At 40.2% G+C, this 27,214-nt stretch overlaps 1 protein-coding gene across 1 annotated transcript in view; it reads left to right on the top strand.

Moving 5' to 3' along the window:
* Window positions 1-27,214, top strand: part of RhoGAP102A (Rho GTPase activating protein at 102A) — an 86,319-nt gene that overhangs the window by 22,615 nt on the left and 36,490 nt on the right. Inside the window, exons 4-8 of the mRNA XM_072301576.1 lie at window positions 214-370; window positions 12,997-13,110; window positions 13,904-14,103; window positions 22,651-22,878; window positions 26,708-26,864. Coding sequence (XP_072157677.1) covers window positions 214-370; window positions 12,997-13,110; window positions 13,904-14,103; window positions 22,651-22,878; window positions 26,708-26,864 — 856 coding nt within the window. The remainder of the gene's footprint in view (window positions 1-213; window positions 371-12,996; window positions 13,111-13,903; window positions 14,104-22,650; window positions 22,879-26,707; window positions 26,865-27,214) is intronic.

The following is a 27,214-nucleotide window of genomic DNA, read 5'->3' as shown; positions in this document are numbered from 1 at the left end:
GCGCCACCAATGATCTTGCGGATTTGAGGTTTAGCATGCTGTAATATTTCCGTTTTTCCAAACCATCGGGATTTGAAAGTCATAATGGATGCTGGTTCTTTTTTTTGTAAGTCAGCGTGTTTTTGCCTAGGATAAATCCCGGATCTGCGACGTTTGTCAATTTGCGAAGCTGTTATTTTACGGTTAGTTTTTATTTGTATTTTTTATGTGCAGATGAAGAACACGTGGGTGAACTCCGCCGGCGTCCAGGTAACACTAGCGGATACTACGATTCTGCAACTGACGGAGATCGAGCGAAGAGTGCTCCAGAAGGTGGCTTTGGCAAAATTGCAAGCTCTGAACCTAGGCGTCAGCGTGAAAATTCCATCAGGTAAGACTTTAGAACTTTATAGTACACTTTCATACAGTGAAACATTTCATCTAAATTGAATCAGTGAGTTCAAAAACACACCAACTCGGAAAAAAAAATTGTTCAGGAAACACTTAAAACTGCGCAGCAGGCGAAGAAGTTAGTTTAAGAAAAACCTTTTTGGTGCCAAAGGACAAGTACTTAGAGACTTTGTAAAGCACCAAGTTGAAATTGATACACCATGTTTGATGACAGAGAATTTAGCGTATAAAAATTTTCGAGTTTGTGTGTTTTCGTTCTCACAGACTTTCAGATACTGATTTTTCATAGTCTGCCTTGAACAATTTCTACTTTTTGACCTGAATAATGCTTGAATGTTTATATAACTTGTTGGTACAAGGTATACTGAACCGAAAAAAGAAAACCGCAAAATCGGATGGTCACACATTTCCTTGAAATGGCCAAAAATTGATATTTCCAATGAAATACTTCGATTCTTCCCTTTTCCCGTCGCTGTTTCGAGCACTTCCGATAGCAAATTTCGAAATTTCCTTTTGCGTGCAGATGCTTCTATCCATAAGTGTTACTAAACCATAAAAAAGTGAAAACCGAAAAAAACCCGAGTTGGTGTGTTTTCGAACTCACTGATTCAATTGTGTGTTTAAATGGGAAATAAAACTTAAAGTAACGCAAAATATCGATCAATCTTTCTTGGCTAGATCACCTTTCGGTTTATAATTGATCTCTTTTATTAGTTAGATTAATCGTATGTTAAATTTACCAAACGTTTTGTTTGAAAACAAAGGCGTGAACATCTATAAGAACGAACCCGTATCTAATTAATGACAATTCACTGCGATAGCCGCTCGGAAGTCGCAGCTAATGAACGGTAAGCGGTAAACAGGGGAACGTGATAGGCCATTCTTCGCGATACCACTATTCGAGCACGTGGGAGCGAGTTTTGCATACTCTCTCAATTGAAGGAAAATGTGTAAGCGCTTTTCGTATGCGTATAAGCAATGAGTGTAAGCAACTTATATCAACTATCACTCTCCCAGCCCTGAAACGTCTAATTTTTCAGTCGACTTAACCATTTTGTTTTGATAGGAAATTTGGTTGGTCAACGGATTTTGATTGATAAAACGGAAGGATAATTAATCCAAAGTAACCAAAGACACAGACATTTAGGGGGGAAAAAACAACTTAGTACTGAGCCCTGATAGTTCAGATCAACTGGATCCGGCTAATAAGACAGCTCTGCTGAGACCTACAGTCCGTACTCTGTATAGGCCGGGCTGGACCCTAAAGTTGTAGGACTCAGCACTACTGTCTTATTAGCTGGCTCCATTTGATCTAAACTGTTGGAGCTCAGCACTCAGTTGTTTCACTCTACGCCGTCACTTTGTAAGGGCCAATGTAAGAAGCACCCGAGGAGAGTGATGCACATTGGATCCAGTCAATTGGAGAGGTCGGACATGCTTATTTTTACTAAAACTGCAAATTTAGATGTTTGTTTTGTGATATTTTAAAGTTTGAGGAGTGCTTTCTAAAGTAAAGGATGTGTCCCATTGAGGAGGGTATATTGGCCCTAACTTTGGTCAAAAATTAAAACAGCTTAGAATAATGTCATGTATGGTCAAATCGACTCTTGATCATCTACCCTGTGAAAACTTGTCCTTATTTGAGGTGTTTTTGAAAGGTTTTTGCCTGATTTACCAGTGCAAAGTAGTGAAGTTTTGAAGTTTTCTCGAATAATTGCTCATTTTAGGTCCTAAATTAAATTGTATATGTATGAGCACAAGCGACTACCACTTTCTCCTTTAAATATGTTGTAATGGGTGGTGAAGTGATGGGTACTGAAGATTAACATATCCGAATATGAAATTGGTAGTAGCTTGTGCTCATACATAAACAATCTAATTTAGAACCGAAAATGAGCAATTATTCGAGAAAACTGCAAAACTTCACTACCCTGCGCTGGTAAATCAGGCAAAAACCTTTCGCAAACACCTCAAATAAGGACAAGTTCTCACAGGGTAGATGATGAAGAGTCGACCTGACCATACATGACATTATTATAAGCTGTTTCAATTTTTGACCAAAGTTATGGCCAAAATACCCTCATTAATGGGACACATCCTTTTACGAGATAACCAATGGGACCGCTTTTGAGATCTCCTTATTTTGTAATAATGGAGTTACGAGCTTTTAAAGTTTCCAAACTTGGTCCGGCTTCTCAAATTGACTCGATCCACTGTGTGACGGAGGCACGATCAGGATTCAAGCTTAAATTCCCGCTTCAAAGCTGCGAGATCCGATAGTATCAACAGAGGAAGTTTTCGGTCTCGAACTTCCGATATTAATTCCGCTTGACCGATTGATAAAGTTACGCTCCGGGCATTCACGGTAGGAACCGCCTTCATCCCCGTGGATTAAAAGAATTGATTTCGGACGCATATTGTCTTTTGGTCTATTGTTTCTCCGTAGACTTGTTGCGGCTCTTCCCTCGCAGGCATAGAGTATTCGAATCGTTCTCAAGAGATTGTGAGAGTGTTAGTATTCCGTAACGGTCATCTCTCCTTCTTTTAACTTGGTACAACTATTTCAGTAGTAAGTGATAAAAACGTGAGCCAAAGCTGCATACTTTTTTTTTACAATTTCATTTTTTAGGTGCTAATGCATTTCAGGAACTCAGTCCCATCTTCAGAGCATTACCTGAAGATGCATTGCTGATGACGGGACTGAGTTCCTGAAATGCATCAGCACGTGAAAAATAAAATTGTAAAAAAAAAAAAAAATTATGCATCTTTGGCTCACGTTTTTATCACTTATAATTATATATAGATGCAACATGCGGCTGAACAAATTTTCATATTCCAGTGGCTTAGAGTAAAAGAAGCGTAACTAACATTTGCGCTTAAGAGGGGCTTCATAATGGACCGACCACTAGACAAGGCACAAATCTTGGCATTATGATACGTGTTTTCTCTTACAAATTTCATGTAGAACTTGATTTGTGTAACGAAAATTGCTGTAAGTAGCTCCTTCCTAAGGAATGAACGTTTTCCGATGCATAAATTCAAACTTTCCGCTCATGAAAAGACAATTTTCGACCGAAGTTTTTTACGTGAATAACTACATTCACACAACGGGAAGTTCGGAGATCAACTTTTGAATAAACAAATCGATGACGAAAGTGTGAGGCCACGGATCTCTTCTTTAGACGTTGCAAAAGCAAACGCCCTGCCATACTCAACGTGAAACAATGCTCGATTGAGTAGTCTGCTTAAGCCGTAATAGTGCGCAATTTGACTCACGTATGCTTTTGATTTTCTTTTGACCGGGCAATTCAAAGTTCCCGTAACCAATAGTGAAATTCTGGTGAAGAATCATGAATCAGAGTGCTTAAATTCGTACCTTGTTCAATGATCTATTCAATCTGAAAAAGCGAACATGCAGAACTTTCCTAACTTTTCTCCAAAAAAAATATTTTATCGGTAGAGACGAGGCAACGTTGGAGTGCTCATACGGCGTCGAAACACAGCATGGGTCTCCTATAAGACCCATTGTTCGATGCCGCGATTATCCTAACGCGCTGCTAAACATGCTGTAATGCTGCATGCGAATAATTGCTCCAAACACGTTGCGGTCGGCGTCAAACTCATATCAGCGCTTGCAAGACTGCAGGAATACTTCTTGCATTGCGCCAAACAGTGCGGTCGGCGTCAAGGGCATATTAGCGCCTACAAGGCCGCGTGAATACCTCTCGCATTGCACCAAACGCAATGCGAGAGTTATTTGCGATAACTTTTCGACTACGAGTATAGATAGGCACACTGCCGCTACTATGTCCATTATATTTTTGAATTTTCACTCTTCTTCTCCCCACTTTTTTCGTCAGGCCCCTCTAGATTCCGTTTCGCTCCAGGTGGATAATGTAATTTAAACGTAGCCTTCTAGTTTTGATTGCATACGTTTAAATTCACTGTTCCGTAAATACAAGCATTTCTCATTCAGTGTTCGGGCGTTACGAAACTACGCGCCGGTGTAGTCGGGCAATAAACACCATTTTTCAAATTCTGAAGGGACATTCTCTCGTTTCAGGCATTCCGCGCCGGTGTGTTGGACATGCCACAGTATCAACACGACTCGACCGATCTCTATACCTCCGTGCCAAAATGTAGCGATGACTCGTCACTTATCCCTCGTTTTTAAAACTGCAGGGAACATACGAATTTGAAGGCACAATCTGACAATTAAATTTTTTGGCTCAACTTTGCGAGCGAGCGCGTTGTCAAACCTGCACGGCTCCTGGGACCGTTTTCCGCGCTATCATCGATGACGTCATAGTATTTCTCGCAAAATTGCAACCATTGTTTGTAGTAGGGGGAGGAGGCAATTTCGACTCGGAATGCGGGAGGAGGGTTGGGGCGTCAAGCCTCTGGCATGACCTACGAATTGCGAGATTTATGAGGACGCGGTGTTGTCAATTTGCCCTTATATCATCTTTTTAAAATTTGTGGCTCAGAGATATGGTAAGTTTTTTTCCGCTCTGGTGGCAATACTGCGCAGGGTTGTTGAACTGCAACCTAAGTCCACCAAACCCGCTCGAATGTTGACTATCCGCAGGATATCCCGTTGAAGACGGGGGGGGGGGGGGGGGGGGTGTTCCCCACCCACGCGGCTACAGCAGGAGCTGCGACGCACGGAAAAAAAAAAAATGCTGATTCAACAATTCAGTTGCTAAAAACAGTGAGTACAATGTTTCAACGCAGATTTTACAACAAAAAAATGCTACTTTAACCACATCGTAAACTAATTTAACCACGGGGGTGGTTAAAGTAGCATTTTTTTGTTGTAAAATCTGCGTTGAAACATTGCACTCACTGTTTTTAGCAATTGAATTGCTGAATCAGCAATTCTTTTTTTTTCCGTGCGTGTTTAAAAACGCAAATGAGCTCTCAAGGTCCGTGTATTTAGGTAAAATAAACTGTGGCCTCCAGTTTGAATTTCTGTAGCTAGGATACTGTAATGAAATTTCAATTGAATCTTAAAAAAGTGAATAATGACTTGACATTAGACTTGATGTGGAATATTTTTCTCAGGTTTACTTGGGTAGCTGATGAGTTTTTTTTCTTTCTTTTTTTCTAAGTGTTCTACTGGTTCGATTAAAATTTTTGTGTCTCAAAGCTCTATTTCTAACCGTTTCATTCAGATCTATCCTAGGTTGTTTTTTTTTTTTTTTTTTTTTTTTTTTTTTTTTTTTTTTACAAAAATGCAGTTTTTAAACGAAGTATCAGCCATGAAATTTTAATGTATGGATTTTTTTAATACGACCGAGCAACTCGATTGAGTAGAGTTGGAAGTGGGTAAAGAAATCAGGTCCGGTGTCAGCGCCACCACCGGTTTCACGCTTGTCACGCGATCATCAGAGGCGGATCCAGCAATCTGGCAACACCGAATTTCCTCCATTTAAACCTATGCTAAATAATCGATTCTTGTAGGAGCACCTGACCCGTCCAAGAATCGATACATTTCCGTAGATTTAAATTGATTCCATAAATAATTCCAAAGATTGTGGCGTCTGCGCGCAAATCGACAACGGGTTTTGAGATCATAAAAATTTGTATATGGCGATAAATTTCGAGACATTAAACTCCTTCTAATTGTTAATTAACCCTGATACAAAAGGTAAAAGATTGTCATCTTTACTTATATTAAATTTATATAATTTTTCTAGCCTGCATTTAATTATATTTTTTAAAAAATTAATTTTAATTAATCCACCAGAAAAACGCTGCCGGCCTTATTTTGGGTCAAGACAGTTTTTGGCATTATCGCTATCTTCAGATCCTCACTATGGTAGAGTGCCCAAGCTCCGATTAGGCTGATAACGGAATTTGAGATCAGGAAAATTAATTACATTGGAAAAACGTTGTGCTCATCATATTGAGACGAGACATTTTTTCTGCATTTTTGTCACCTTTAAAGCTCTACGCAGTATAACGCCCCAACTCTGGCTAAACCGACGATGGGTTTTAAGATCAAGAAAAAAAGTATTGACGATTCTCAAAAAATTTTCCATTTGACCCATGACAGTGACCTCCCGGAATATTATTGGAGTAGTATAAAACTTTAAAAAGATAAAATAAATAAAAACATTAAATTTTGTGATGCACGCAACTCATCAGTTTCAGCTTTTGAGTGAATCAGATATGATGAGTCTACAATTGTTCTCACTCAGCTGAGCTACCTGAGTATCCGAGGAAAAAAGGGGGAGGGAGCTTTCGACTGGGAGGTCACCGGTGAGGGGGAGGAGGGAGTGACAGAGAAGTCAAAAGACGGTCGCGGGGGAAGGGAGTCGAGAAACTATACTCAGCTAAGCTTCTATTTCGAACCACCCGGGTATATTTATAGCGGGAAAATCTTCAACCCACGTCTAAATACGGCCCATTTGAAATGACCTAACAATCTACATTGCACACAACTACTGGCGAGTCAATGATCTGCGCTGTTGCTAAATTAGCGACCCTTGTACTCAAAATTGGAGAAAATACCCAAAACAAACTTGAGCGCCTGATGTACGGAGAGTGTTGCCCATTATATTCGTTTGCTCCTCAAAAATAATGATTGAGGGACTCTGGGTCTGGGCAAACACGTTGTCAGTGGAATTTTTACTTTCACGTTACTTCCCGATAAAAATTTTTATGTAAGAAGTCCTCAGCTTAAGGTGATTCGATGGACGCCATATTTTGTGTCAGAACGGCATGCGATATATCGCATCAATTGGTTCAATTTTTTCAGCTACGCGTCATTTTTCTCCAATTTTGAGATTGCAATTCTGTTGTCAGGAGACTAAAGCACTCACTTAAAAATTTTACAAAGAAATTCAACGTAATAAAGGCGTGGTATTCTGCTAGTGTTTAAAGACTGCTAAAGCGGCAAAAGGTGTAACGCCTGAACGCCTGAATGCAACTATTCGTGTTCGAGGGATGTCCGGGTTGTATGTACAAACATTGAAGGCGTTCCAGTTTTCCTTACTCGCACGCAGTCGGCTTCCTCTTGCCGAAGGCTGTTACCTTGTTTTGCCGATTGATCGAAGAAATCGGTGATGCGCAAATTTTCAAAAAGAGCTTTCTTCAAAATTTGATTAATTTAATTTCTGTAAAAATTGTGCCTTTCTTGCCGAATAACCTCAAAATTCATTTGCTGTATGTTTAAAACGTAACCTGACTGGAGAAAAAAAGTCTCTTGAGTCCAAAGTACTCGTTTAAAATTAGCAAAGAAAACATACTCTTGATACAATCGGATTTTTGCTTGAATCGAGGGCCAAGCCTCTCAATTCATGCGGATTCCCTTCAAGCGGAAACCCGATTGAATCAAGAGTATTGTTTCTTGTCAAATTTTTTAGAGTCTGGACTCTGCATCCAAGAGACTTTTTTTCCAGAGCACGCAAGCATGAAGAATATCGACGGTGAAACTACCAAACCACGTATCTCGGTTTGCGACGTCGCAGACTTCCTGTCATACTTTATTTTTTAAATGAAAAACTACTTAACGTCCAGTCTTGAAAATTTCTGTGATTTTTCCTCTTTGTGCGGAGAAAATTCTGTGAAAATTTCAAGGAATGATATTGATTTGGTCTACCTCAAAAAAATAAAATGCGAGCGCGCGTAGATTTTTAAACACCGCAAACGAGATACGTGGTTTGGTAGTTTCACCGTCGATATGGCACACACCGTAATCTTGCTCGTAGTGAAATGAGAGGGACCTCTTTAAACAGTCGCACACAAAATTCGTCGATTTTTCACCACTTGTATATTTCTTAAGAGTCTTCTGCATGATCATCGGCAATTTTTCAAAGAACGGAGGATCCGGTGAAATTTTTCGCTCGGACGGTACGAAACTTTTTGAGGTATTTTTTGCATTTGCTGCTCTTTTCAGTAGCACAGAAGTATTGTCGTTTGATATTCATTGGAATATTTTTTCTTGAGATATTATTTTGACTTAATGTGTCGTTTCTTGACCACAAAATTTAGTTTTTTTTTTTTTTTTTTTTTTTTTTTTTTTTTTTTTTTTTTTTTTTTTTTAGTTAAATCCGTTGATTAAACTCAACATCAGTTTTTTTGAGTTTAAAAAGGGTCGGCTTGTCATCTTTAAGTTTAAGTTAAAACAACGATAGCAAAACAACGTTTCTTTAACTTTTAATTTTGGATCTCAAATTCTGGGGGGCACTAATCTATTTTGTAGAACGATAGCAAAACAACGTTTTCGAACTATATATATTTAAAAAAAAAATTGAAATTTAAAAAAAAAAACTGTTGACAAGAACTGACGCTTTAAGGCAAACTTACATATGGACCGCGTTAAACAGAAAGAAACCAAGCCACATCAGCTATCGCCAAATTTAATCGGGAAATTTAATTTTTTACATGAAAAAGATTGTATGGATTTTTGCGCAAATTTCAGTGAATTTTCTCCGTAATACAGAGCAAATTCCTTAAAATTTTCAAAGGAATCTGCAGTGACGCTCTTTTGTAAAAAATGAAATTTCCCTGTTAATAATAGCTGATGTGGCTTGGTTCCTTTCTGTTTAATGCGTTCCACATCAAGAAATTTCTTTTTCAGAATTTCCTTCATAAACTCTAATCGGAGAGATGTGGCAATGTGGGAAAAATTCGTCCGTCGCCGGCCGCGCCGCGACGCAGCAAGGTGCGTGTGGTGGTGGCGGGCGGCGGTGGCGGCGCGGTCCGCAAATCGCGCGGGATCCTCAATTACGCCTTGTTTACAATCACCGGGATGCACTCGACGACGCTCTTAATTATCGCATCGCTTCCCCCATCCTCGCTCCCTCTAATCACCGCTGAATTTATGTTTATGATCTGACCAACAACTCTTCGTTTCGAGTACGTGCCAGCCTTCACCGTCAAATCCCTCCTCCTTCAACCCCTGTTCTCAGGAAACACCTCACTTCTTCCCACGTTTGGCAGCCCTGCTTTCAGACTGTCTCGCCTCTCCTCGTTGCTTAAATTCTGCCCGAATCGGTTTCAGTCCTCTTCAGGTGGTTTGACCGCGGACTCTGATAAGCATTTTTCGACATAGAGGGTGCTTAAGTGGATTACATTTTGCAAAAAGGAACCAAGAGCATTCCGATGTTGCTAGGATTGTGCACCTTACACTCTTCGCAAATAACTACTGAAATCATGCGAAAAATTCAATTTATAAAGGTAATTTTTGAATTGAATTCGTAGTTTATTGGGAGTTTGGATAAAACTTGTTTGGTTGATCAGTTTCTATTTAAATAAACTTCTGTTAATTTCTTTCTGTCATCTTCTGTTAAAATACTTTCAGATAAAGGTGCCATTTTACTAAAGACAGCAGTAAGTACACCTCTCTTGCGGAATCGTCTGAACTTACTGCTTCTGAAATGAAGTCAATTTTTAATCATACCTCTCGCGTTATTGTTTTTTGTTTTTGAAAAATAAGGTAATTTTTTCTGTCGTAGCTGAATGGGTCTGTTCATATAAATTACATTAGTCTAATTATAAAGGAAAGTTCATCTTAAAATTCTGAGCGTGCCTCTCTCCTCGATAACACGGTAAAACAAGTTGGCGATGTTCAGCGAGAGGAAACAGATTGTGTGCGAGGAAGGAAAGCTAGAACGCCTTCAATTTTTGCATATGCAACCCGGGCATCCCTCGAACACGAATAGTTGTATTCAGGCGTTCTCTTTAAGGTCGCATTAACATCCTTAAACTCCAGCGGAAGAAACTTCATTAGTGACCGTTTAATAAATAAAGCACCAGAATCCTCTAACATATCTTTTTTATATTATTCCGATTTATCTCCTAAATATTTTCCTCTCAATCGTTCGGAAGAACTAGCTGCGATCATTTCATGGGGCTATAATGATTGAAGAGTTCAGTGCATATCGACGGCGTAGGTCCGCAATCACATATCTCGTTTGCGGTGTCTGAAAATCTCTGTTATTTTTTTAAGGGAGAACAAATTGACATCATTCCTCCATTGAAATTTATACAGAATTTTCTTCGCGCGGAGAAGAAAAGTCACGTCAGTTTTCAAGAATTGCCGTGGAGTAGTTTTCCATTAAAAAAATGAAGTATGACAGGAAGTCTACGACGCGACGTCGCAAACCGAGTTATGTGATCGCCGACCAGCGACCGCACTGTGTTTGGCGCAGTGCGTGAAGTATTCTTGCACTTTCGTAGGCGCTAACATGCGTTTGGCGAGCACCACCGACCGCAGTGTGTTCAGCGCAATGCGTGAAGTATTCCTGCACTTTCGCATCGTCACTTTCGACGTACATTTCTTTGAAAAATTGAGGTTTTTATTACGGGGTAGCACTTGTCTCTAAGTACTTATCTCAATAATAATTTTCAGATCTTAATGGTTTAGCTTAATTACAGGGTGTGTTTTCTCTAGCTATAAGACCTCGAATCTATAAAACCTATGAAATCCTTAACTCCAATTTAGTTTTTTAAAAGCAGAAAAATGCTGAAAATTTGGGCGTCCCTGCTTTCTCGGGAGTGTTGATGGTGATAGTTAGGCGATTGTTCTTGTCGCGTCGCGGAGCCGTGGGGCGCTCGGCGTTTTGGCAGCGAGATTGTCTCGCGGTATCATTAATCAAGACGCTTCATACCGCGGCTTCGTTTACCGCGGCTGCCCCGACTCCATGTCAATTCCTCTTCAACTTTTTGTCGGCAAAAATAGTTTTCGCCGGCCGGCCGCGCGTCTTAACACCGACTCTTGTGCTCTACGCCTACCGGAGCTCTCGCATTCCAGTCGCCCTAACGCCAACCATGGCGACCACCCAATGAGACGAACTCGAATTTACGAGGTACCGAAATTTCTGATTCGGGAAGGGAGAAGGGTTCCAAACATTCAAATTTTGGAAATGCAGTTTCCAACGTGTTTACATTAGAGTACCTATATATGGAGAGTACGGACATGTCGAAAATTTTGAGGTTAGGTTATGGAGCTCTTAGACCCCAAAAGGGTAGGCAATCTATGAATTCAAATTAGCCTGAGTGATTTATAATCGCAATTGTTGGGAACTGTCGTTGGTAAAGCACGTGTTTGAATTGGGTTTTGCATAAACTTACTCATTTTTGCGGAAGAATGCTCACTTATGAATTTTCTTGTCCATTTTCGTTTGATATTGGAGTCTAAAGGTTGACGGTGACATTTTTCGTTTTCGAAGGTTACCTACCCTTTTGGGTCCTAAGAGCTACATATTTCGAGTTGTTCATACTCTCCCTAGATAGGTACTCTGGTTTGCATAAAAAAGGTTTTGAGGATAATATTCGTCCTTTTAACCGCTTCGAGCGTTAGCGCGGCTCTCGCGTTTTTTTGCGGCGCTTGCGAGTTATTACAATACTATACTGCTGTTCTAAGGAAAAACGCTGTATGAGCCTTCAGACGTTGCCAAGTTTCCTCCGATAAAAACCGAATTTTCTGAAAAAGTTGTGAATATTATTTTCCACAATTTTCAGACAATATTGTACGCACTTGTATCTAAAATTTCAAGGAAAAATATGCATGAATATTGCCAAAATACATGTTTTATCAAGGGAAATTTGGCAACTTTCGAAAGTTCATACGGCGTTCTTCCTTAACACGGCAGTATATATCGACGGTGAAACTACCAGACCACGTTCCTCGTTTGTAATGTGGCAGATTTCCTGTCATAATTTATTTTTAAAACGAAAAACTACCGAACGTTATCTCTTAAAGTTTCCATAATTTTTCTTCTGGGTGCGAAAAAAAGTATGTCAAGGAATGATGTTGAATTGTTCTCTTTAAAAAAAAATACAACGGAAAGGAGATTTTGAAACACCGTAAACTAGATACGTGGCCCGGGAATTTTACCGTTGATGAATTCTGCCGTGCTAAGGAAAAACGCCGTATGAACTTTCATGCGTTGCCAAATTTCCTTTGATAAATCACGAATTTTCGAGAAAATTTGTAAATATTTTTACTTAAAATTTTCAGGTAATTTCGTTGGCAATTTCACCTAAAGTTCCTGAAAATTTGAAGGAAAAATATTCATAACTTTCTCCAAAAATAACTATTTTCCGAGAGGAAATTTGGCAACTCTCGAATGTTCATACGGCGTTCTTCCTTAGCACGGCAGAATTGTGGTCGCATAGTGGCTTATTGGAATTGGCGCTCTTTATCAAGGCCAACGAAAAATCCAATTCCGTGATGCTTCACAACGTTCTTATAAATTATGTACTTTCGTGCGGAAGAACTCAGAGGTTGACTAGGCACAGAACGATACAATGTTTTTTCCGCACTTCAAATCCGCATTTTCCGCGAAGAGCTAAGACTTTATTCGAAAGGACTTTACTGTTTTACTTTTCTTTATTCGAAATTTGAAGACAACACATCAAGTCACGTGAGAAAATGGCGGAATATTAAAAAACAGCCGCTGACTGTCACATTATCCTTAAATCGTACTGGAGGACAAAATAGTAGAGCAAAACATAAATTTTATAGAATCCCTTGCCCCCTGATTGCGTTGCATATGCCTCTAATTTTTAGCTGAAAATCAATGTTCTTGAAAGTCGAATTGCGGCTCGTCTATCGTTGTGACCAATTTTCTTTTCTCAATTTTTTGTTCGCAGAGATCGTGGCTGCCCCAAGGAAACGGCGACCCTACTTAATGAAGCGGAAAGCTCTGACGACCGGGATTTTCGAACCAAGTCGGAACAAAGATGAGTGGGGAAAAGATGAAAAAGGTGCGAATTTCTTAATTTACTTTCTTTTCATCCTTTTTGCACGCACTGGAATTCTTATAAAAAAGAAAATTCTTATTTCTTTAATTCTTATGATCTCTTGTATTTTTTTCTGGCGATGGAAACAAATATATTCTTACTAATTAGAGATTATCCTTGTGTCACCGTTCCCAAACTTGCGGATTTCCCTTATTATTCCTTATTTTGGTAGAAGATTGGTCGTCGCTATTGTACAAAATTTGGTGTGATTTTTCTTCCTCTTTTTCTCCCCTTGAAGAATATTCTCTATAAAAATGATGTGCAAAATTCTCAGTAATATTCACTGGAAAACTAACGGAGGTGTGAAAAATTTTGGTCTCAACGGTGGCACGCATATTAGTAGTTTGATTCTCAAATAGGATTATATGATACATGTGAATTAAAAATTTCTGGGAAAACCTCTACTTTCTAATAATGACGAATTTGATCGAGGGATTGGAGTTGAGATGTCGCTTACTTTGAGTTCGTTATTAAAAGATACCGAAGAGTCACACAACATTTTAAAGATGACATGCCTTAAATTGCATTAAACTGCTACTTACGAATCCCCCTTGTTTTTCAACTCATACGAATAAATTGATTGTCATATTCGCGTAAAATTTTATTGAAAATAAAGCAAGAACACTGTCACAAATTAGAAAAAAAACTCTCTTTCAAATATTTTATTTTCAAATTGTTTTCTGGTTTAACTGGGAAAATCGCCTTAGATGTAATGGATTTTGAAAATGACTCACGGTTGCTTGGTGTTGGTCTGCAGTGTCCGGGTCTGGACTGGTTTTTGGTATACCTCTAAGCCAGTGTGTCGAAAACGAAAGGAAGGCCAAGATGACGTCATCAACACCTGGAATCAGTCCCTCAACGCCGACGTCCGATACGGACTTCCGGCGGAAGTCCCTCCACGGTAGTCACCCTAGTTTCCAAGCTCTATCCGACGTCCCCAGCTCAGCTCGATTTGAGGTAAAAAAAAACCATGCCGATATTATAATCTTTGTTTAAGATGCCTTAATTTTCCAACTTACGAACTTAGGTTTTTTACCCTATGAAGCCCAACCCCCACACTATCAAACTTTTCATCCGACATAATTGAACGAAAAATTTAATGGAAAGTTGGACGCAAAAAAATTTGATTAAATTACCGTTGCAGTGTGATATCGTCATCAGCCTGCGGTTCGCAAAGATACAGCTTCAGCTTATGTCGGTCGGAAGATTTCGTTCCAACTTTGCGTTCAACTTTGCGTTCAATTTTTCATCAAATCGTCGTTTTCTCTCGTCAGTGTCACACTATCCAACTTTTCATTCGACAAGTTGCATCCAAGAGTTGAATGAAAAGTTTGATATTGTGAATTGGGCTTCAAAGGTTCTTAAGTATTCTTTTATTTGAGTATTGCCGATATCCGAGCCTTTAAAAGTGCATTATTTACAAGGAAAGTTTACAGAGAGTGCTGGAACACGAAGATTCAGAGCTTCATCACAGGTAAACTTATTTTGCGGTCAATTTTTTGGACTTTTCCGTAGTGAAATCGGCTCATCCTTTCGTTTGAATTTTGAATGTTCCACCTGTGGATCGAATTCGTGCGCGGATTAACCGAAGAACAATTCTCACGATAAATGCCCTCGAAAAACTCACTATAAGCTCTGAGGAATTTATCATAAGCCCATGAACGTTCAGTCAAAAGTCCTTGCATACGAATGGAAGGTTCTTTAAAAGTCTTAAAATATTTTGTTTTGTCTTGGCTGCATGAGCCTCGAAACTTCACGATATTTTTGTCTTGAAGTAGATTGCCGTCCAAAACCTTTTCCTCGTGGAGTTTTCCCGGAAAACTCTCACAAAGACCTGAAAATAAATCTCGCTGGGCTTTGAACTTAAATAGAACCCCTAAAAGTGCGACGAGTTTTGCGACTGGTCTTTTGAGATCTTCAACGCCCACAAAAGGCTACGTTGATCAGCGCCCAAGATGGACGATTACGATGGACGAGCGCATTAGATGTATCAAGCGATTATTAGGAACCACCTCCGTTATTCAGTCAAATTCTCTGCTCAGGGATTGAGCTAAAGATAATAGGGATTGCATTTTGCAATAAGGAACCACTATCTCTGGCTCTTTCATAAAAGCACATATCTGCATAGGAAAACCAATGGCATGTATGTTGTTTCTAAATTGGACCAGAAATAGTGGTTCCGTATTGCAAAATGTAATCCATAGGTAGCATCGTTGTTACTCGTATTCTGTGAAAAGCGTTTTCGGAATTTGAAAAATGCTGTTGTGTGGCCCGCGTGGCGCCACACAACAGCATTTTTTCAACTCTGAACAGAAAATTTGACTGAAATACCAGAGGTAGTTCCTAAAAATCGCTTGTGAATTGGATTGCATTTTGCAAAAAGGAGCCAGGAGCATTGCAACGATGCAAAGATTGTGCAACTTCTCTTGCCTTGGAAGAAAAACCTATGATTATCCGTTAACAGTTTCTATTTTGCTCGCTAAAAACTGTAAATTTAAGACAAAAATTCCTATGTAAATTTCATATTTTTTCATGATCTCAGTATTTTCATTGCGAAGGGTTCCAAGGGCAAAATCTTAGCATCATTGCAATGCCTCTGGTTCCTTTTTACAAAATGCAATCCAATTCATCTAATGCTACGACCACAGCTTTAAATGGTGTTCTTCCAAACTGAGAAGATGAATTTACTAGGTTGACAGCGTTTCTCGCAGAATTCTACACAGAAACTCCCGGCAAATAGCAAAGCTTCTTTTTCCTGCAGGAACAACTTTCATGTGAAGAACAAAATGAATCAAATATATTCGCAAATTGTGTCAGTCGCGCCGTCTCTGCCGTCTGGTATCTCCCATATCCAGGGAAAAAATTGGGACCCAATAGGTAGCTAGAATGGAGATGTTGCATGTGTGAGGAATTTGCAATTTGACTGATGATTCTTATGTAAAAGTTCGCGAAAAACACAATGGTGCCACAGGTTTTCTCTGAAATCGTCTCCCAAGCTCAAAAAAGCTCTCAAAGTGAGGCCGAAATGGAGGGGATATCCCACGCTATCCTGAGAGTCCACCTCTACATCAAAACAATCTCTCCATGCAAAGATAGGGAGCAAATACATTGACAGGGCTGCCACTTCATTTGGGGACTCCAAAACTGAAAACACGGCAACCCTGCTAATGTATTTGCTCCCTATCTTTGCATGGAGAGTTTGTTTTGATGTAGAGGTGGACTCTCAGGGTAGGGTGGGATATTCTCTCCATTTTGGCCTCACTTTGAGAGCTTTTTTGAGCTTGGGAGATGATTTCAGAGAAAACCAGTGGCACCATCGTGTTTCTCGCTAACTTTTACGTAAGAATCATTAGTCAAATCGCAAATCCCTCACACATGCAACATCTCCATTCGCTTGCATGCTCAATGCCTTAATTGGGAATTCCTCAAGTGACGTCATGATCCAACGGCTGAGATGTTCTATAGGTGGCTCGTGACCCGTGTCAAAAATAAGACGTCCAGGTGGAGCTGTGCATGAGTCACGGGCAAAATAAGGCGATCGAAAGAGATTCCTGAGTGAGAGAACGAGGCGAATATAATAAGAGGATGAGAGCTCGGAGATATAGACGGGGGAGGGATGAGCTTTGACAGTTAGCAACATGTAGTTTCTGTTGGCTAAAATCCACGCGTTATTAACTGTTGCCACGTGATCTTATTCTAATCAATACGAAGAAGGCTTTACATTCACCCTAATGCCGAATTTTATTCATCTGTCGACCACAAATGAATCGGTTATTTATTTGTGCGTTTAAACCTGAGCGCACGAGGAAGAGACACGAAGAGTAAATTTTCAGTACACATAGACTGAAGTCTGAAAAATGTGGCGCCTATCTTACTGTTGCGTCCGTTGGCTATAGGTTTCACAGCCTCATCGCAAATCCGTCCCTGACTGATACTTTGACCAGTTCGCCTTCAAAACTTTGAAAGGCAATTTGAGCGTCTTCGGAGCAGTAATAGTCGCGTGTGTTAGTTCGATCATGTTCATTCGGTTCCAGCAAGAAAGGGACTTGAAGCAACCGTGTTTAAAATGTTATAAGCTCATACTCTGATCCGTTTTCCTTTTAAAATTTGGTAAGTAAAGCAATGTTTACCGCTTTAAGAGCAGTAATAGTTGTGCCAGTTTGCGCATATTCATTCGGTTCTAGCAGGAGGAGGACATGAAGTTAATCCTTTTACAATGGCCGGATATACATTTTTAGCGCCACAGTCGAAATATTGTCGGCGTCCCAAACGTGTGCACTTTCGGCGGGAAGGGGGAGTTCCAGACCTTCTTTATCCCTGCCTCCGCTCGTCCGAAAAGGAGAATTACGTGGTAAGCAATCGGGAAAAAATTCCTGAACACACCTTAAGGAAACCTGATTTTAGCGGCTCTGGTGCTTGCACTAGAGCTGCTATTCCGGACGGTCCCAGCTGGGGAGTATCAATGCAGCATGTTACATTGTAGAGACCGCGCGTTGGTTGATGGGAATCGGCGCCATTTTCGGCTATGTTCCTTGTCATGACTTTATTTTATTGCATACTGTTTTATTGTTAGTCAATGCTATGTTGTGTATTGTATTTTTGGAATCATGGTGATACAGTCAACAATTCAAAACTTGTTTGTGCTTTTATCTCGTGATGGAAAAAATGTACTTTACGTTCAAAATTTGAAAATTTGAATTTTAAAGTTTTCGCGGTTAAGGAAGCTTTAACCACTGGGTTGGAGCTTCCTAGTCATATTACTTGATATCAGCTGATAGCAAACAAAGGTTCCCAGGGAAACCGTAAACGTCTAACAACTATCGTGGCCATTGGGGCGATTCGACAGTTTGAATCGTTTTCGTTGATTGAATCGACAGTTGTCGGATTGTACATCAATGACAAAATGTGTCTAGGCCCTCATTCTTGACTACAACTACTGCCCCCAGAGCCGCTCTCCGACGCCAATGCGTTGGAGCTTCCTGCTTGTTTGACATTCTTGAGACACCAATTTTGAAAATATTCGCGCCGGTAAAAGCTGGAATTGGAAAATAAAAAGTGACAAAAGACGCGAGGAAAGGTTATAGGACATTTCGTCAACGAGTTTTTGTCCGCGCACCTGTTTTCTCCAGTAATTTACGTCCACGCGTTTTTTCGGCACGGAGGTTTTTGTCCACGTGCCAGTTGAGATCCAAAGTTGAGTCCACATGCAAATACAAACGACAATTACTCACGACGTTTTTGGATGAAAATGTATAATGTCTCGGAAGAATGAGGGTTTGCTTGTTTTTTTGTTTTGTCCCTCTGGTACAACGGAGAATAATATATAGTTGAGAGTTTTGGTAAAAATGGGGGAGCGTCAATTCCATGAGACAAAATTCACTAAAACTCTCTACACCTCTTTGGTGTAACAGGACTTAACTATCTCTCAAGAAATTCCCACCTTGTTATACCTGAACCGGATAAACCTCTATATTTGCCTCAGCTAAACGCTCTTAGATTTTTCCTGTGTACGATAAGTATCTTGATTTATTTTGCAAGGAAAGATCTGTACTCTTGAAGGATGCCTGTCATTCCTAATACGTTCAATTTCGTATAATACTGTGTAACACCTCTGTTGTGAAATAGTTGCTTCAGGCACCGCCGGCGCCGCACGGCAGGCGGGCGGCCAGCGCGTAACGCGCATTGGCGCCTACAAACCTAAGTGGATACTTCAAACAGTGTGCAATGCGTGAAGTATCTACTTAGGTTTGTAGGCGCCAGCGAGCCTCTCATGCTGGCAGCACGCCGCTCCGCTCTGTCAGGCTCTAATATTTATACTCGCATAGTCAGCGTTTTTTAACTCATGATTTTGAAATGTTTGCACACTCTGCATTGATTATTCTCATTTAAATTGATGAAAAAAAAAATACGAATCAATTTATCAAAGGAGAGTAATAATATAATGTGTTTTTTAAATATTGGTGGTTCCGTGTCAAAAATGATTTCCAAGGCACTTTAATTTTTTATTTTACATTTTGTACTTTTACTGCGCTGCAGCGAGGTGTAAACGCAACCAAACGCTCAAAATTTGACGTATTTGACTCTAAAAGATCGATGTACAAATGGGTTAAAAGTAAAGATTGCGTGCTTCTTGGTTTTTTCCTCTCTTTTTTTATTCATTTTTGCAGTTTCTTTCGGCACAACTGCGGCTCAACGAGATTAATGTCGCCTGGAAAAGGTTTTACAAATATTTGCCACGTTTTAAAAATATGAATGTTTTCAAAATGAAGTAATAATTTCGTAAAGAAAAAATAAAACAAATAAAAAAGAGTACCTACACATATATAAGGTATATTGTACATCAAACCATGTATTCACCAATGACAATTTAAAAAGATGAATCAAAAGGAGAAAGTAACATTTCATTTAGAATATGAGCAACCATGACAACACCTCCTTCTCTCTCAATTTCATATTGTCAATAAAATTTTACATACCGACTAAAATATAACGCTTGGACCAAGTCTTTGTTGCTTATTTTACGTGTGGGCGTAAAGTACTTGACAAAAAAGGTGTGCGGACAAAAAATCGTTGCCAAAATTTCCTGAAACCCGAGGAAAAAGTTTTATTACACAGGTACTGACTTTTAGAAAGGCGTCTCAAAAATGTTGCGTCCCCGAGAATATTACGCCCTTTGGCTACAGCCTGTGATATGGGCCAATGGCAACGCCGCGCCGGCCCTAACTTTGTTCGCAAAGGGATAAAATCACGGATAAAAATGAAAATAACGGAAAATAGCAACTCTTTTGTTGAAATTTGCTAGTTCGATCAATAAAAAACAAGCACATTGACAGCATATGATCAGGTTTTTGGCCGTGTAAAATGTTCCGAACATCTAAAAAGGGGTTTGATCTTTCCCTGAAGCGTTTCATCATCATCGAAGACTGATGACACGCTCAAAAGAGTTCTTAACTGGGACTGTCATTGTAAGTTACCAGCGTCCGGAGCTGTGAAAGATTTATGTTCCGAGAAGGCTCTCTTAATCATTTCGAGGAAAAATCCCCTTCGGTTAGAAATAAACGCCGTTTCTTCGTAAGTGGACAGCGGAAGAACTATATCTTAGTTTCAGCTTGAGCCTCGGATCGCTTTTGAGCGTACTATTATTAAATCCCAGATCGAAAGATAAATGGGCGGTTTTTACCGAATGGCTCCCGAAATGAGTCATTCAGGGGTCTGATTTGATTTGGAGAACATGATTGTGACGGGATGGCTGGCCCAGATCGACTCGTGTCAACGCAAATTGCGTCTTTTTGTCAATTCAACGTTACCAGTGAATTCGGATCAGAGTCGAGATAGAAGAGTCCAAATCGTATGATTAAACGTCCTACTCTAAAATTGATGGTTTCCACGATTTGGCCCTGCTTCCATCTTCCAGCCAGGAGACGTTTAAGGATGATGATATGTTCTCAAAATATTCAACGTGGATCTACAGAAAAAATGAAGTTGTTCAAACATTCAAACATGCTGGGAATCAAGTGACCTGAGGGCCAGTTGCGCCAGTCATGTAAAACCGTGTTTTGATGTTTTTTAATTCACCGATTTGGCCTTACCTTCAAGTGGATTATTTTCGTGTTTTGTGCAAGTTTTTAGATCGATCAAGTAAAAAATCTTGGCAGATTCAAACTTTTTAGGCAATAAAACGTCGATAGCCCCTGTGCATGAGTCTAAAGAATCATTTCTACAAGAAAAAATTGCAAAATTTGGAGATTTGAAAACAGGATTTTGTCACGAAAAAACGAGGCATTCGACCAAGCAATCGATCTTTCCATCGAATGTAACGTTTTGTATGGCCAAATCCTGTATTCATTTCGCCGACATTTTCAATTATTTCCTTTTACAATTGAATCAGCGAGAACAAAAACACACCAACTCGGTAACTCAAAAACGCTCAATTTTCATTAAAGAGAGTCAGTTTTCATGAAGTTCATTACCAACTCGGTAGCTCAAAAACGCTCAATTTTCATTACAGATAGTCAGTTTTCATAAAGTTCATTGAAGTTGACGTATCTGTTCCAACTTTGACCTTAAAAGTGTCCTTAAATACTCGTCTTTCGGCACCAAAACTATTTTTCTTGTGCTAACTTCTTCAACTACTGTGCAGTTTTGTGTGTGTTTTGATTATTTTAATGTTTTCGAGTTGGTGTGTTTTCGTTCTTACTGATTCAATTATCCTTCAGACTCATACGCAAAGGCCACAGTCATTTTTTTGGCTACGATCACAATATCTGCTGAAGATTCTCGATTTATTTCGCAGTTTGACCACGCCACGAACCCGGGACCAGCGGCGATTTGAAAGCGGCTACACTGTTTTCCCTCCTTTGAACTGTTTGCAAAACATCAATTCTCGGTGAGAAAGCTTGCCTCGCACTTAAAATCGATATTTTTAATGGATTTAAATGGGGGAAAAGCAGCGTTGCCAATTTGCAAAATCGCCACCGCCCAGGACGAGTCATCTAAAAAGTCTATTCCTTTACCTGTACTTCTCGGGTGCAACAGATGTAGTCACAGAAAACTACTAGGGGGTCCACCCAGGCCCGCCACATCCCATCTCGGGCCCTGGTGCCAGATTTCTGGCCCGGGCCCCTAGCACAGAGGGGAATCCGGGGGGCCTCCCCCGGGAAATTTTTGAAATTTTAAATATATTTGGACGCATTTTGAAGCTCTTATGATGGAGATTTTCCATCAATTTCTGCAGAATAATTACGCTTTTTTTTACTTTCAGCACCAAATACTTTCGAACTGTTGCATTCAAAACATCTATAAAAATTTTTTTGAGGGGGGCAGATGATACTTTTCAATTCTAGGGGGAGCCGGGCCCCCTGGACTCCCCTTTTGTACGTCTATGGCAAGGGAGTTGAGCCATTGAAGTCGAGAATGCCCGGACAGGGGCCTCTTAGCATCCGACAACAGAAGAAAATGAAACGCAGTTACTCAAAATATCATTCTACTTATACTCAAAATCTTGAAAATAGATAGAATCTCTAAAAAAGTAAGACAAATTTTATATTGCCCTAGCGTGTATTTGAAACTTCATTCATCTTGCGGAATTTTTAGGGCCATTTTTTCACTTTTCCTTACGAGAGAAGGATTACACATGAATTCGTAGGGGATTGTCACCTGCGTCACGGGCCCCTCCAGGGCCCGGGCCCCGGTACCGAGGACCCAGTATCCCCCCCCTTGTGGCGGGCCTGGGTCCACCCCCTGGCCGCTACGCTGCGCACCCCATAAAGCCGCTTCGCGGCAATCGAAATCGTCCAGCCCATCGACCATCTTACTTCCTTTCTCACCCCGTCCATCAAGCGTCTTAAGAATGATTTTATTTGTGATAGTTCCCCACTTTCGGACTTTAAACTCCCCTTCCTCACCCCGTACATGGAGTGTCTTAAAAATGATTTTATTAGATAGAGATGATACCAATTTTCTTTCGAAAAAAACATGAGTTTTGAGTTGACTTTGTCGTTGCAGAGGAAAGGATCGACGGAGAGCTTGATGTCTCAAACTTCAAACATTCCACTCGCACTGGATTCCATGAATGTGATGAGCTCCTCGGAGCTGGCCTCTGTGCTGGGGGATCAGCCCTTCGACCCTGGGGTCCCCAACATCGTCCTCACCTGCCTCAACGTCATCGAGCAGCAGGGACTCAACACCGAGGGCGTTTTCAGAGTCGGCAGCTCGAAGAACAGGGTCAGGCAGGTATGTAGCCCAATCGCTCTTCACAAACTACAACTTCTGTTCACAAGGTCGTCATTTTAATAAATTCACATGGGAACGGACAATCCCTAAAGCTTAATTCACACCATCAAACTTTCCATCCGACATTATTGAACGAAAAGTTGGATGGAAAGTCGGACGCAAAAAAATTTGATTCAATTACCGTTGCAGTGTGATATCGTCATCAGCCTGCGGTTCGCGAAGATACAGCTTCGGCGCATGTCGGTCGGAAGATTTCGTTCCAACTTTTCGTTCAACTTTCCATCCACCAATTGGATAGAAATGGACCACTAGACAAGGTACGAATTTAAGTGATCAGATACATGTTTCTTGACCAGAATTTCACGTAGAACACGATTCACGCAACAAAAATTACTGAAAACAACTCCTAACGGAGATATTAACGTTTTTATTTCACACTGGTTACGAGGAATTTGAACTGCCCGCTCACAAGAAACTCAAAGCTCTACGTGAGTCAAATCGCGCACTACCACGGTTTCAGCAAGCTTCCCAACCGAGCAATGTTCATTTCCCACCATGTGTTGTTCAAACTATTAGCAATTTGCAATAGCTGAGCCAATGCGTTAAGATTGAGGTTGCCAGATTTTTATATCGCAGAGACTGTCATGATAACGTTTAGCGCGCGATGTGAATCACGTAGAGCATTGAGTTTTCATGAGCGGGTGGTTTGAATTCACGCATCAAGAATCATTAAATATTTTCGGAAGGAGTCAATTTCGGTAATTTTTGTTGTGCGCATCGTGTTCTACGTGAAATTTTAGTTACGAAACATGTATCAGAATGCTGGAATTCGTACCTTGTCTGGTGGTCCATTTGAACGAAACGTTAAACGCGACGTCACATTCAAGTTTCCGTTCAATTTTTCACCAAATTATCGTTTTCTCTCGTCAGTATCACACTTTTCAACTTTTCATTCGACAAGTTGCAGGTTGGAGGTTAAACTTTCGGAAAAATACAGCATGCGACGTCATCCGTCACGGCAATTAATACTTACAAATGTTCCTTTCAATTTGGTCTTATCGAATCTAAATGAAATAAACGGTGCAAACGTATTCTTCTCCGATTGTAAATCAAAGATGGCATTCACTGCCGTAGGTAATGACACCAGTAACCGTCTTTCTAGGAGAATCTTATCTGGAGGGTATGGATTCGATCGATATGAGTCGATCGGAAAATAAAAACGTGAATTGATCGAGAGATCACTAAAAAACCGGTGTCGATTCGATCGACAGGAATCGATCGAAAATTTACATCGTGAGTCGATCGACGTGATTCAATCCTCACCGATTCTATAGACGAAATTCGATCAATTCACGGGTTTGTCTATCGATTCACGGTTGTCAATCCAATCGACACCGGTTTTTTAATAATTTCCCAATCGATTAACGTTTTCATTTTTTGATCGATCCATGTCGATCAAATTCATACCGTCTGTCTTATCTCAGGCAATGCTAAGCGATCATAAGTGCAGTTCTTGCTATATTCTGAGAAATACGTGTTTGAAGTTTTAAGATTACATGGATTCTTATGGCAAAGGGAAAGTTCAAAATCATTTTTAAATGCTTAAAAATTGGAATTTGGGAGCGAATTTTCTCCAAAATGTACAGTAAGACTAGTTTAAGGTGGAATCGTTAATATCTCAATATTTTCCAAAACTGCACGCAGCAACTGCAACATTGGGTGTTTGGACGGATTTTATTAATTTTCTCAACTCCGTCTGAACATAAACAAACCACCAACATGAGATTATGTTACCAGCGTATGTGGTGCGCCATTTGGACCGCGTTAAACAGAAAGGAACCAAGCCACATCAGCTTTTGCCAAATTTAATCGAGCAATTTAATTTTTTACATGAATAAGGTTGTGTGGATTTTTGTGCAAATTTCAGTGAATTTTCTCCATAATACATAGCAAATTCCTCTGAAGAGCCGTATGCAAAAACGACATTTTTCGCCCCCCCACTAAAACTTATTCAAACTTCGTCTTTCAGTTACTAATACTGGAGCGCTTCTTTCCCCAAATTTTCAGACCCCCAAAAAATTTTGGGGAGGCGCTAGGGGGGGTGGATGTCAAAACCTGTGACCCTCGATATCTTTCGAACGAAACAAGATATTGAGGCCCGGTTTGGACGAAAAATCGTCTAAAATTGCATACTTTAAGATTCTAAAGGTCAAAATCCCAAAATTAAATTTTTAACTTAACTTATGTGCTTTTTTCAGTTTTTGAGGAAAAACAATTTCTTTTAAACAGATTAAACTGAAATTTCACATTTTTTTATTTGAACCAAAACCAATTTTTTAAATTGTTCGTCTTTTTCCGCATCCAACAAGTGGTCGTATAAGCTGGGGAACCGAACGGTTCCGGAGTTATGATCGATTGAAGTTTCCGCTCAACGCGCGCCGACCGATTTTCGCGCGCAAAAAAGTCGGATTTGACTGTTATTAAATCAGATTTAATGTTCAAACTGAGCAAAATGCATTATTAGGGACCCTTGAGGGTCGCTGAGTCCAGAAATTACAGATGCTTCCAAAAAAAATTCACGTTTTTAAAATTACAGCTCCGTACAGGACCACTGAGCGGCCAGTCGGCGCTCAGTGGGCCTCTAAAATAGCGCTACGGAGCTGTAATTTTAAAAACGTGAATTTTTTTTGGAAGCATCTGTAATTTCTGGACTCAGCGACCCTCAAGGGTCCCTAATAATGCATTTTGCTCAGTTTGAACATTAAATCTGATTTAATAACAGTCAAATCCGACTTTTTTGCGCGCGAAAATCGGTCGGCGCGCGTTGAGCGGAAACTTCAATCGATCATAACTCCGGAACCGTTCGGTTCCCCAGCTTATACGACCACTTGTTGGATGCGGAAAAAGACGAACAATTTAAAAAATTGGTTTTGGTTCAAATAAAAAAATGTGAAATTTCAGTTTAATCTGTTTAAAAGAAATTGTTTTTCCTCAAAAACTGAAAAAAGCACATAAGTTAAGTTAAAAATTTAATTTTGGGATTTTGACCTTTAGAATCTTAAAGTATGCAATTTTAGACGATTTTTCGTCCAAACCGGGCCTCAATATCTTGTTTCGTTCGAAAGATATCGAGGGTCACAGGTTTTGACATCCACCCCCCCTAGCGCCTCCCCAAAATTTTTTGGGGGTCTGAAAATTTGGGGAAAGAAGCGCTCCAGTATTAGTAACTGAAAGACGAAGTTTGAATAAGTTTTAGTGGGGGGGCGAAAAATGTCGTTTTTGCATACGGCTCTTTTCAAAGGAATCTGCATAGACGTTCTCTCGTAAAAAAATTATTTTCTCTGTTAAATTTGGCATTTGCTGATGTGGCTTGGTTCCTTTCTGCTTAACGCGGTCCATTTCATATTGACTGTCTCTAAATGGACGTACCTATTTCTATCAAACAGACCTATGTGCAGGTGAGAAATATGGGGTGTGCTCTAGAAAGCTGCATAAGAAACAATGTAAAAGAGGGCGTGATTCCTTTTGAAGAATTGGAACAGTGGGATTTTACATTCTATCAAACAGACCTATGTGCCAACTGAATGCGGGATTCATGAGCCGCGGACATGGGACGAGAGCGTTGTGGACAGGGCTCATGAGTTAAAGCGCCCCGACGACCAGCTCCCCCTTTTTGCTCGGCTCCATCATTGCCGCTGACGTCACTGGCGCTTTATTGTTCTCATTCACTCTTACGGCCAGAGGACTAGCGAGCACACCCCATATTTCTCACCTCCACATAGGTCTGTTTGGTAGAAATACGTCCAAATGATGTATGCTCGGTTCCTAGATGCGGGAAGAATTCGACTGCGGTCGGGGGAACGAGTTGCTGGCCAATCAAGAAATTTACGTTCACGACGCTGCAACATTGCTCAAAGAATATTTAAGAGAGCTGCCCGACCCTCTCCTTTGCAAAGACCTGTATCCAGCTTTCATTAATTCTCAACGTAAGTAAACTTTTATGCATAATTGTCTACAATCACATCTAATTTTCCAAGATATATTTTTCTAGAGAATCGCATCCGCTAGAAACCTCTTTGGGGGAGTATTGGACTATCTGAACTCTTCCAGATGTTTAATGTTCCAGATATTTAGCGGCCACGCCACGCATTGCCTCGCTGTTTTTGAACACGAGAAGTTCTCTCAATGTCCGTGGTCCTATGGCTGGAGCGGAGCTATTTAATAGGAAAGTGAAAAGTTGATGAAAAGAGACTCTTTGCATGCTCTATTTGCCAGCAATTTGGCAACACCGGGTATCCTCCATTTAAAGCTATGTTAAATAATCGATTCTTGTCCG

The sequence above is a fragment of the Bemisia tabaci genome, chromosome 6 (genome assembly GCF_918797505.1).
Source record: "Bemisia tabaci chromosome 6, PGI_BMITA_v3".
NCBI classification, from domain to species: domain Eukaryota; kingdom Metazoa; phylum Arthropoda; class Insecta; order Hemiptera; family Aleyrodidae; genus Bemisia; species Bemisia tabaci.
The sequence above is the reverse complement of the archived record's forward strand: the minus strand, read 5'-3'. Positions and strand labels throughout refer to the sequence as shown.